The 12,309-nt window shown below is 38.2% G+C and overlaps 1 protein-coding gene across 5 annotated transcripts in view; it reads right to left on the reverse strand.

Annotated features, from left to right (window-relative positions):
- Positions 1-486: 486 nt before the first annotated feature.
- Positions 487-12,309, reverse strand: part of TUBGCP3 (tubulin gamma complex associated protein 3) — a 47,153-nt gene continuing 35,330 nt past the window's right edge. For all 5 annotated transcript variants that reach the window (XM_051617727.1, XM_051617709.1, XM_051617701.1 and 2 more), the window contains 9 exons: positions 9,411-9,600; positions 7,987-8,122; positions 7,129-7,197; positions 6,218-6,353; positions 3,669-3,757; positions 3,403-3,534; positions 2,883-3,023; positions 2,198-2,314; positions 487-1,420 (listed from right to left, as the gene is read on the reverse strand). In XM_051617727.1, coding sequence (XP_051473687.1) covers positions 1,262-1,420; positions 2,198-2,314; positions 2,883-3,023; positions 3,403-3,534; positions 3,669-3,757; positions 6,218-6,353; positions 7,129-7,197; positions 7,987-8,122; positions 9,411-9,600 — 1,169 coding nt within the window. In that variant the 3' untranslated portion in view covers positions 487-1,261. The remainder of the gene's footprint in view (positions 1,421-2,197; positions 2,315-2,882; positions 3,024-3,402; positions 3,535-3,668; positions 3,758-6,217; positions 6,354-7,128; positions 7,198-7,986; positions 8,123-9,410; positions 9,601-12,309) is intronic.

A 12,309-nucleotide genomic window follows, 5' to 3' on the forward strand; every position in this document is an offset into this window, starting at 1 on the left:
GAGTTCACCTCCCTCATGGCCCTCAGCAGCCTCCCCTGCATGGCGTGGCAGGTGCCTCTGCTTCCGAAGGGTTCAAGCAGAGTAAGGGCAAAAGCCAACAAAAGGCCACAGATCTGGTTGATCTGAGCACAGTTATTAACTAATGAATTGCACACAATTCCAAGTATAGGTAAGACTAATACCAAAATGCTGTAACAGGAAGAGATCTGTAAACCAATACACTCCTAACTGGAAGCCTCTACTTCCTCACATTATGGAAAAATCAACCTTTTCATTACAAAAAGCAAACCACTTGTTTGAAAGATAACTGTGTTTTTATTTTTCTAATCTTGCACTTGTGGAACATAAGTGACCTGATATAATAACAACTTTGCAAAAGAAGAATCCTCTTCTCCCCAACATCTGGACTGCAATATATAAATATTTACAATGAAAAAATAGGGAAGAGAATGAAGTCAACAGTAGCCAACTTTGTTTCTACACATCTGATTTTGAACATCAAGCATTTAATTCCATTCAATTTTAACCAACACCTTCCTTTCACAGTTACTGAGGCTGTAACTTCAGATTTAGATCTTATGTGCAACAGACACACTCCTGCTCTGCTTCTAGTTTTCTCCTGTACAGTATCCACAGAATTTCCCTGCTAAATTTTTTTCAGTTTGTTAACTTTGAAAACAACAAAAAATTAAATATAAGTTCATGTCTCCTGATACAAATTTTCTTACACTCAAACACATCACAACACTGAAAATCAGCATAATGAAATGCTGTATAGCTTCTTAACAAGGACATTAGGTCTGAGCCCTAATTTGTTGGCTTTAACAAAAGCTCTCTTCAAATAGAACAAGTACACATAGAAAAAATAACCTTCTTATTTTCTTGTTAAAAAAGGAAATGATGCTTTCTATAAACAAAAGATGCTATTTCCTTGACACAGATATAAGTTACATTGGAGAGAGCTCAGAAAGCTTCAAATAAAATTGGCATTTGTTTAAAAGGATGATTTAAGAAGTTGGTTGGAAGAGGTTCAATCAGCCCACTCAGTCTGGTAATTCTAGAAACATCAGTGTAAAAAACCCTACTTTTTTTGCTTTCTGCTATACAGTGTCACACAAGCACATGACTGAAAACACGTTGCCTGAAGAAATGGCAGACACCGATCACGCGCAGTTTGGCTGTAGTATGTCAGCACTGATGGCCTTGTCCAACGAGAGGTGCAACATCTTTCAGACACCAAGGTGCAGTCTCAGCTCTTGTTTCACACGTGTGAGCTTCGTCTGCCTCTAGTGCCCAATGACACACGAAGCCTTGGCTCTCTTGCTTTATAATGTTCATTGAAGTCCAATCTAAAGCTAAGGAACCGAAGGCTTTCGTCAGAACTGGTTGTCAGCAGCACCAAGAACTGCTGGACAATTCCCTGAAGGAGGAAAAAAAAAAATGCAGGAGACTGTTAAGAAGACATCACTGGTACGTTTTGCACAGGGATGGCAGGTGGTGCTCAGGCCTGGCATGGAGACAGAGGGAATCTGAGAAAGGTCAAGCACAAGCATTTATAGCCAATTGTCAACAAGTCAGTTGTGCCAGATCAATTCTTTCTGCAAAAACCCGGAACAATTTTATCTTCAAATGTCTGCTGTGCACTTCAGAATGTCCAGTACAAACAGCTCAGGCTTTTAAACCACCCCCAACCTGTGCTCTGCTGACATGATAAATTAAGACAAAGTGAGAATAGCTCCCATCAAAGAAAATAGCCTGTGTATGTTTCCTTAAACAGCTTATGCACTGCCCTTCTCAATAAACTTAAAATTGTCAAGCCCTTAGTAAGGACCCTTTCTGCAGTCTTTAATAGCAATGACTTGCAAGGATGGTAGGAAAAATCGGAATACAGAAGGAATTCTAGATATATTTTTTTATATATATTTTTCTTTTAAAAAGACCAGATGTTAGCTATTACTTTCACTACTAGAAGAAGGAGATTTACATCAAGTCTCCTGTTCTTCTTTGTGAAGGGAACATACATCACCACAAAACCTGCTGTCTGAGGAACAGTGAATACAGGCAGCAGCAAAACATGAAGACCTCAATTCACCAATTGCACACACAAACACATAAGTTACACCTAATCCATATTAGACACCGATTTCTACGTATCAAAGCTCAGCATCCATATTAAAACAAACAATCTATGGGGCACCTGGTAAAAATGAGTGAGTAGTCGGAGCTGTGAGCACATTTTGGGTATTGAGTTTTGAAATTCTTTCATCCTTTTGCTCTCTTCTTCCTCTTCTGAAGCAGTTACACCCCACTTGCCCTACAAAGAGACCAAATGAGTTAAGAAGTCAAGCATCACATGATGAAAGTTGCTAACTGGGCCACCACCATGTTTATATAAACCAACTATTACCACAGAAAGCCAAACATGGAGCCTCTAATGTTAAAACTATCAGTTTCCTTGATGGTGTGCAGCACACTAAAAATGTGAGCTTAGGAAAGCAGGTGAGCCTCACACCAGCACTGCATGTCTCACAGACTGGCAGTAGGAAGGACGGCATGGAGCCATGGCATATTTTGCAAAAAGGTTCAGAATATTGAAGCCTCTTCCACTTCCTTCACCTAAAACAGCCATAAATTTCTCACCCTCCGTCAGCACACTGCAGAATCTATTCACCTAGAGGTTTTGGGCAAGACAGAAATGAAAAACATCATTCAGCAGTTTTGTTTCAAGACAATAGCTACTGCTGATGACTCTTACAGTTGTCTCAACTACATTTCTCATTTTTGCTGTACTTCTACACGACACCTAAAATCCTCCATATTATCAAAAAGTAACTATATTTGCCTCAATTACTTTTCATATTCCAGTAATAACCTTACTGTACCTCAAGCTCACGCTGTTTTTTCCTCTCTTCAAATTGCAATCTCAGCTGCAACTCCTCCAAAGCAGCTCTGTACATTGCATCTTGGGTATTCTGGAGCTCAATGATCTGATCAAAAACAGCTCGAAGCTGGTTGAGAAGCTCCTGAGAGACAGGCAAAAAACCAGTGAAACAGTTGTACAGCAAAGGAGTTTTAAGTTACTAATATTTTTCAGAACACAAGTCAATGAAATCTTTTTACACATAGCTAGAGAGATTGTTTTGCAAAGCCCTAAATCAGTTGTTGCATGATCCCACAGCTTCTTCAGACCAAAAAACAACTGGCCCATATTGTAACCCCTTTTATAATCAGCATCTGTCACTCTGTCAGGGGGGTACATACAGAGCCTATCATAACAAAGTCTTGTATCATAGGAAGAAAAATTTATTTTTCCCCTTGCTCCTAACAACATGTGAGAAGACAGTTCCCAACACATAAGCCAAGATCAAAAAGTTACAATTTAATGCAAAGGAGAAGACGTACCCTGGAATCACTATCCAGCAAGCACCGAGCTATGATGGTGTCTAGAAAAATCTCATGAGCTGCAATGATGTGATCCAAGTCCTGTGCTTGTTGGACCTTGTTCCAGAGTTCATCCCACGAACATTCAAGCACCTGGAGCAATGATTCAGGATTGGGCTGTTTTGATTTGCTAGATGACAAACTCTTTGAAATTTAAGACACACAACACATACAGAATATTAAAAGCACTTAATTTTTAAGCAACTAATTGGGTGGATAGAGTATACCTCAAATGTAATGTAATACTGCATTTGATGAATGAAATGGACCATTTCTGATGCCAGAACGTGACACTGATGCAGCACCCCAGAAAGCTCTGAAAAAAAATCCAGAAGAGATGGCATGTTAAAGATGGCAAAGACAACCACAGCCATTAAATCAGCTTTTTTCTACTAAACTGAATAGTTCATAAACCAGTTACTAATTCTGGATGGTAGCACTCGTACTGGCTGGCAACAGTTGAGCAATGAACACTGAATAACTGACTCCTAGAAAACATTAGCCAAAGATGACACTGACTGTGTTCTCAGACAGTGCTGGGAACTAGCTGAGAATCAGAACTGAGAAAATCCCTCTCAGTTCCAAAATACAATTAATGTCCCATGTGTTCTTTTGGCTGAAAATGTGAGGCCACAAATTTGCAGTTCCTTCTGGGACCTCTCATCTCTTACCATTAGTTTTCAAACCACAGACAGCATATGTGGCATTACTTAGCTACGCTGAGACCAAAAGAGAGGGTGGTTGTGACCCAGGTAGGGAATTTATGGATCATGTGGTCCAGGTTCAATTCCCTCAACCACCAGAGACCCACAGTTAAGGCACTAAAGATTACCATCAATTGCAAAAAGTATCTTAAGATACTCAGTCTCTGGAATCAGGCAGATATCCAGACAGAGGAAGTAATTTTCTACTGCAGACAAGCTAAAAGACTACTACAAAGGGAATTCTACATTTTCATATTTCGGGATGTTACAGACCATCCAATGATTTGAAATATTTTACAACAAGGTACCCTCTTGCATTCTCATGCCTTTGCAGGAAGTCTATGCCTAACACATTATGTTGCACCTACTTTAAATAGGGTCATTGAAAAATAGCATTGGCTACACAACCGGAATTCCTCAAAAGCGGGAAGTTGGATAATCTGCTTCTTCTTCAAATTACTTATAGAAAAAGAGTAAGCTTGACACTATTGTCTACAAATGCTCATTTAGAGCATTAAAATCCTTGGCTGTTAAAGACTTTTTGGGAATTGTGAATAATGTTATCCTTGAAAGTCAATGCTGCCCCTTTGTGATTGAAAAACAAAAGACCCTGCAGTTCTTTCCTCCGATAAGTTACTGGCTCTGTGACTGGAAGGGCAAGGTACTGGTTTGTAGGGAGAGAGAGAAAATAAATCATGTTCTACTGCTTCTGCCTAAATCAGTGCTGGATTGGACTCTCCACATATTTCTTAAAAAATTCTACTTGCAGCTTCCAATGTAGACATGCTCGTAAACAAGAAAGACTCTCGTCCCTCAAAGCAGGAGGCAGTACAGGTCTTTATAAACATATTCTTATTTGTCAGAGGCACCAACTGAGAAATACAACACTGCTCCTTCTGCCGACAATATCTCCAAGAGCTTGCGCAGCATTTTAAATGTCTCTGTTACTGAAAACATAGCCAAACCTAAAGGCGACAAGCAATTGAGCTTTTATCTACAGAAGACTGGTCCATGGCAAAGCATAAGAAAGGCCTCCTAAAAGGGTGGAGGGAGCAGGGGGGAAGAAAAAACAAACTTCCCTCTGAGAAAAAGGGAAGACACAAAACCCTGGCAATAGGAGACAACTTCAGCTTGAAGACCCTCAGGTGGTGAGAATAAAATCTGTTAACTGCATCATAGTCTTAAAGAGAACACAAAGCAGGAATGCTCCAGGCTGCTGGTTTTTAGTCAAACAAGCACTTATCGGGGACAGGAAAATGAGAGTAAACTAAATCCTACCTCGTAGAAACAGAAATGGAATCTAGTAATCTCCATCCACAGATCATCCTTTTGCACTGGAGCAGACTTTACAAGAGCTTGCTTCCCAGCAGCCTTCTGAGGCCAAGGTGTCTACTCCCACCCACCAAACAGTTTCTCATTATAGAAACATAAATATGTATTTTAAAATATTACTATGCCACAAAGTCACCTATATCCCCAATAGCTATTTTTTTTACTGAGAGAAATGTAGCTCAGTAAAAAAGTCATGATGGAGCTAGTACAAATAAGACTATATTCTCAGCTGAGAAGATCACAAAATCCCAGTCCATTAAATGTACACCAGAACCACTCACTTAAGAACTTTCCTATTTCTTCTCTAACATGTACTTCTCTTATCTTAGCTCCTTCTGTTCTTGGGAATGAGTGAAAGTAAATTCTGTAGCGTGCATATACAAGACTTAATACTTCCAGCACAAGAAAGAGGGAGAGATAGGGTACACACAGGAAGGTATCAACAAAGATTAATAAAAGGGGATGGAAGAGTAACGGTCTCTGTCCAGAAACATGTGATGTTTAGTCTACAAAACCTCACAATCAAGGATTAAGTAAAACAAAAAGGAAATCTCAATTTCCAACAATACTATTTTATCTTCATCATCATCTAACACTAAACAGTCAAGAGGAGCAACAAAATATAAACTTCATCTGTTCCAACAGCCCTTTTTTTCCCCCCCCTCTTAGTACAGTTTAAAACAAGCTGCAGTCAGATAAATCCAGTTTACAAGGCTGTCACTCATTTGGGTCTCTCTCACCTGGTATACTTTTCAGAAGCTTTGCATTGCACATGTGTCCTTTCCATATATCAGTAAGAATATACTCCATTCGCTTTGCTCTCCAAAGGAAATTAAATACTCTTAGATAATGGCTCATGCATTCACGTGTAAATACCTACAAAATAAACAAAATATGAGTACAAATTTGATAAACGTACCATGTGCTCACTTCACAGTGAATTGTATCTGAACCATGTAGTTAATTGGTATATATTTGTCCAAACAAAATCCCTGGAAATCCCAGATCCTCCCTCAAGAGTTGAACTGAATTACCTAACATTCAAGCAAGCATAGAGCACTGCACCAAGTCTATGAATGGGCGACCATGACAAATGCTAAACATTCCACCCTTTTCAAACTACATATGTACATTAGAATTCCTTATGCTGTTAAGACTCACATTTTGATGTCTTGTTTAAAAAAAAAAAGTTCTTCACAAGTTCTTTATAAAGGCTAAATACATTCTGATCAATAGTGCAGATATTTTCTCAGTAGCTTTAATGAACACTGCCTATCAAATTTCCTTTAGGCAGTACAAATAGGTTCTCCTCAAATAGATTCTTCAGTTCATTGTAAATTATCCCAAATTAGCAGCTACAGGCTAGCAGTAATGGAAGGAGGACTCCATTTATTAAGTACTTGCTAAAATCTCTGCTGGAACAAATGAATTACTGATTTTCAGTAATGATTGTTTTAAATGTAGCTTTTCAGCAGTCACAATTAATTTCTACAAATCCAGATTTTGGCTCAAGTGTTTATACACTGGGTGCATCCTAGATGCCAAAAATTCCAGAATAACATTTTTTTAAAAAAAATTATTTCAATAAAAGAATATTTAACAATTCAATTCATTATCAGAGATGTTCACAGACAGCAGTTTATGAGATCACCGTTGCTATTGGCCCATCAACGTGATAGTCTAGGCTGAAGACATCCCATCCAGTGTCCCCTGGAGATACCTGTATGAAAAAGATAGGCTACTTTCAGTGTATAATCAGAGCATACTAGCAAGAGCAATTCTTGCTTCCTCTTTCATTCTTCATAACTTACGAAAAAAAAAATAACAAGCATCTAATTCCATACAAGATACACAAGTTCCTTGCAAAAAATGAACCAAATATTGACACATGGGTCGGATTCATCTCACCCAAATGTTGATGTTTGTAATGTCAATGTTTTTCCATTGAAGCCAGTAAAGGAAATGAAGGAAGGAAAAACTTCTTAGGCAGGCCTCAGACTAAGGTCTAGACCCAGTGCAGATGCTACAGCACATCAGTTAACTCCCACCTCTGGGACTGGAGCATTTTCATTAACTCAAGTTCCTTACCTGAGGTCTCCTCCATGAAACGCACCTTCATTGCTTCACTCTTTGCAATTACTGGTGACAAAGACACCACCCCCAGGTTCTTGTAAGAACAACAGCAGGAGTAGCTGTTTGCAGAACCTCAAATCAGGGCCACCAGCATCAATTACTGTTAGACCCCAAATACTCAACTTCGTATTGTCACGGAAACAGCTGTAAACAAACAGCTGGGAATACAAATAGTCAATAGGCAGTAATTGGAAAAAGACAACTTACTGAATGAGGTCTGCATAACTCAAAGAAGATTTCAATTAAAAGGAGGGGGTAGAAGTATTTACTACATAAGCATAGGAAAATTTTATTTCTTATAGATATCTGCATGTATATACACACACACACAAAACAAAGGTATGTCTCAGGTCAGATTCACCATGATGCAACAGACCTCCAGAAGTCGAACATCGAGTCGTTTGAGAATCTCTGGATTATCAAATTGGGCATTAGTTGCCCTCACTGCTGTTTCAAGGATTCCAGTCAGATTATGTTGATACAAGGTTGTAGCTGGTCGTGCAAGCTCCGGCCTGGTGGTTATGAAACAAACAGTCATGCCATATTACTGAGATATTCTGCAGCAGCAATTTGGTAGTAACTGCAGCATACACTGAAACACTTTTTTGACAGACTTTCAAAAACTCTTGTATTACTCTTTCAGTCTTACCCACGCAGAAAATCAATGATCAAAATTGTCTCTTTATGTGCAGCTATACACCTCAACACCAGCATGAGGAGTAACTTTATCCTCATTGAATGCCAGTAATTCGAAATCGCCAGGATTGCTAGCATAACTATTCTGTAATTTGAGTTGCATTTATACCTAAAATTAGGCAGATTACATCATTTACACATCAAATCAGTTCTCATTTCAGTTTTGAAAGACTTACTGGTAGCCATCTCACAGGCTTAGAAGTGCTGGCAGAAGCAGACAAACAAAGCTATCTCCTCTACATAACTTCAACTTTCCAAAGAGTTGCAACCTACAAGTAACAAGTATTTTGGACAACTCCTCTTCCCCACAATCAGTACTGGAAAGCCCTGCATTATTTCTGCCTCAAATGTAATACTGACTCCACAAACCAACCTAATTCTGTTTCATAGCAATTTTCACTTAAAAATGCATGGTCACATACAAATCATCACCAGGCAATGCTAATTATTGTTATTAACAAAGGAAGGGAAATGCTATTACAAAGCTTGACTTCTAGACCAAAGGAAAGCTTTGTAAAGGACACTTCTAGTAGGCTAAGTTTCCAGTAGCACCAGCATGTAAAAGCAGTGAGCTTGCAAATACATTTCAAGAAATTAAACTGACACTAGTGGGTGCACCTGAGTGCTTAAAACAGAGGCTGGTAAGGCATTAATAACATTTATTGAAACACATTTAGGGGTTCTGACACAATGTTCTTGACCACACACCTCCAAAATATAGAAATCTAACATTCAGAGCAAGTCTAACTAATGGCATTAAGAACAACAGAGCTTTTCTGCTTAAACTTGCCAGCAGGAGTGAGAGAAGCGCTAACATTCTTGAGGCTGGCACAGGGTCAGTTTAAACATACCTATGTTAGTGCAACTTTTCAAGACACTGTGAAACAGTGCTGTATATACTTCCTACCAAAAAGGAAGAGCTAAGTTAAAGCCTCAGGGTCAAGGAAATTAAACCCAAAATATAATTTAAAAGTTGTGCCATTAAACCTTTCAGTAATAAGATATTTAAAAGGTCCTCTTCCCAAAAGAAAACAGATTCTGTGCTGATCACGCACATTTGCAATTATCAGAATTTCAATATAATTACCCTTCGTACTCTCTTACTTGAGCAAGTCCATTAAATGTCTGATAAAATCTCCTTGACCAAGCAGTAAGTAGCGCCTCATGGCCTGCATATGTTCCAGTAAATTGTACTTCTTATTGAGAACATCCAGCAGGTACTTGCTGGTCTCAAAATAAGCTGCATCAATCTTTTCTTGAAATGCATTTTCCAGATCTGTGAACAAATCAGCAGCTAAAAAAAAAGTTAAAATTAAATTAGTATTTTTCCAAAACTGAGGCAAACAAGCTTTGGAATTGAAACATACAAGCAGAGAAATCGCTATTTATTCTGATACAGTAAATTATACAAATGTGGCACAGCCAAAGTGAAAGCAAGTCTCAAGCAGCCCATACTTCAACAGCATTACTTTTAATCAATGCCCAGCTTGTACCTTCCAATAAAAGCCCATATTATTTAATCACTCTTACAGAGATAGTGATTTTTTTTTTTTTTTTTAGCTTGCCAAAGTACTACAATTTACAGAATAAAATGATCTGAAGGAGATCCAAAAGCTCAGAATTAGAGAAAAGCTTTGTTGGAGTGGTGATCTAAATCAGAGTCACTTTTAACGGTGGGGGGTGGAGAAATGGAAGAATCAGTCAGCACACTGAACAGAAAAGAGTTCTTACATATGTCTGAATAAGAGAGGAGGAAATATGGTTGCATTATCTGGGGGCAGCCAGTAACCTGATGTTTTCTTCTCCACCTTTGATGCATGGCAAATCGGGGGCAGAAAGCAGGACACCATCCTTTAATAAGTTTTTTTACAAATACAAGATTATTAATAAGGGACTGCAATAGAACTGTTCAGAGATAGCAAGAAGTGTGGCCTCTACAGGCAACATGGAGCCAACACCCAAACACTGGACTGCCAACTATTGTAAGCTTCAGACCTGCTTCATCACTAAATGATACAGTTCCACTTTGCTCAAAAGAAAAAAAAATAAGATCCAGGTACCAAATTAGTGGAAGACAGTGCACTGCCTGCTCCGAGGTTAGCTTCAACCTCTACTGTCCAGAATTTCCCAAACTGTAGACAGCTAGAGACTGGAATTAGGATCACTTTATATGCCTTCTTCACTGCCCTTCCCCAAAAGTCTGCTACCATCCCCTGGCAGGCAAGATTATCAATTCCTGTTCTGTATCCCTGACTTCCTTTTTTTAATATACACTCAGACATTTTTTTCATCTTGATTAATTGAACTTTGAAACAAAAAAGAAACATGAGAGTTAAAGTTCCAACACAAAGAAATAAAAAATACAGCCAAACCTATGAAACGCTGAGATTCAAAACGAGAAGAATTCAGGCTGGCATACTAGCTTTCCATCAGCTTACTATAACAGTAATCCTCTAAAGGGACTCCGAAGATATTCTCAGATCACACAAACAAGGAGGACAGGATTTCCAACATCACTGATGCAGAATGTTCTTTCTGGATTGAATGGGTAAAATGCCCTAAAAGGAAGCACAGTTCTGTGCAGAACTAAGGCAGCGCAGTAGTACCATGAGGTACTTCGCCTGCAAACCATAACCTCAGCACTTCTTCAGCACACTGCAGATCTAGTGGTTAACATCCATTTCTATAGCTACACTTCTCTCTGAAGCCAGTATTCTCAGCACTTAAGATAAACTACTTGCTTTGAAGCTCTCATCCCCAACATAATATATTTGTGCACATCTTCAATTCAACTAAGGAGAGAGAAACACAAGTGCAAACTACAAAAAAAATTGGAAAAGCATAGCCGTAAATACTGTGTAAAGTGGTAAAAGTAGTGTACCCAAAGGATGTGTTTGCCTTTTTCAAGAGTAGCTGACAAGATGATGGTTCAAACACATTTACAGCCCTTATCCACTTCACCCCTATTCCTCTCCACACATTTAAGCACATCTTTCACTAGGCAAGCAGAGCGCATTGTACAAAAATCACAGTATCAAATATTCTTGCAGACGTGAGTGAGATTTTATTATTAAAACACCATTCATTGAGGTACTCATGCTAAGAGTACATACTGTGAAGAGTTAATATAAAAACTAATCCAAGGTTAATCTGGAGGAAAAAGAAAAAAAGATAAAGCTTGGTTTTGTGGGATTATTATATGTAACTTCAAAGTCATATTTGAGAAGAGAAATAACAGAAAAGATACCATACAAGATGTCAAAAAGTGAAAAGAAGGATGTTGTAAGAGAATTAAGTAAGTAACTTGACAGAAAACCAAATGGTTAGACAATTTTTGTCTTAGGAAAATCTGGCTATACTACCATCATATCACTGTAAAAACTATGTAGAAAATAGCAGAGAAATTATACCAGTGATCTACATCTTAACAATTAGACTCTCAGATATATTAAATGCATTATAAAAAGAAGTTGAAGTAAAATACCACCCTCACCAAATGAAAGCAAGTTTTCCTTTCTCCCAGAAGTAGCAGAATCCTAAGCATTACCTTACTTATTTGTTAAGTATCTCTACATAAAATATTATTGTGGTACATGTTTATTGTTACTGTATTTCATCATAACAATGCTAACTTCCTTGCAAAATATGCCACCAGATAATAACTGCAAATGGTATATAACCCCTAGTTAATTAAAACTGAAATATCTTCTAAATAGAGAGAAATAATCTGAAGGAATTCTGATATTTAAGCTCTGGTTTAACGTTCAACAGCTGGCAACACCAGCTCTAAGTAATCTTCAAAAAGAATTTCACTGTCTTCAAACATATGATAGTGGTACAATGCATGTATGAAAGGCTTCTGTTCTGCCTGGTTTTCTGCTTACTCTTGTAGTTACCACTAATGGCTTATTACTTTTTAAATCACAGAATTAGTTCAGTATTTTTATGGAATCATATGATGGAGTATAAGTCACAAGCATTAAATTCTTGCTGCAGCACTCAA

This window comes from Apus apus, chromosome 1, assembly GCF_020740795.1.
Source record: "Apus apus isolate bApuApu2 chromosome 1, bApuApu2.pri.cur, whole genome shotgun sequence".
Taxonomy (NCBI): domain Eukaryota; kingdom Metazoa; phylum Chordata; class Aves; order Apodiformes; family Apodidae; genus Apus; species Apus apus.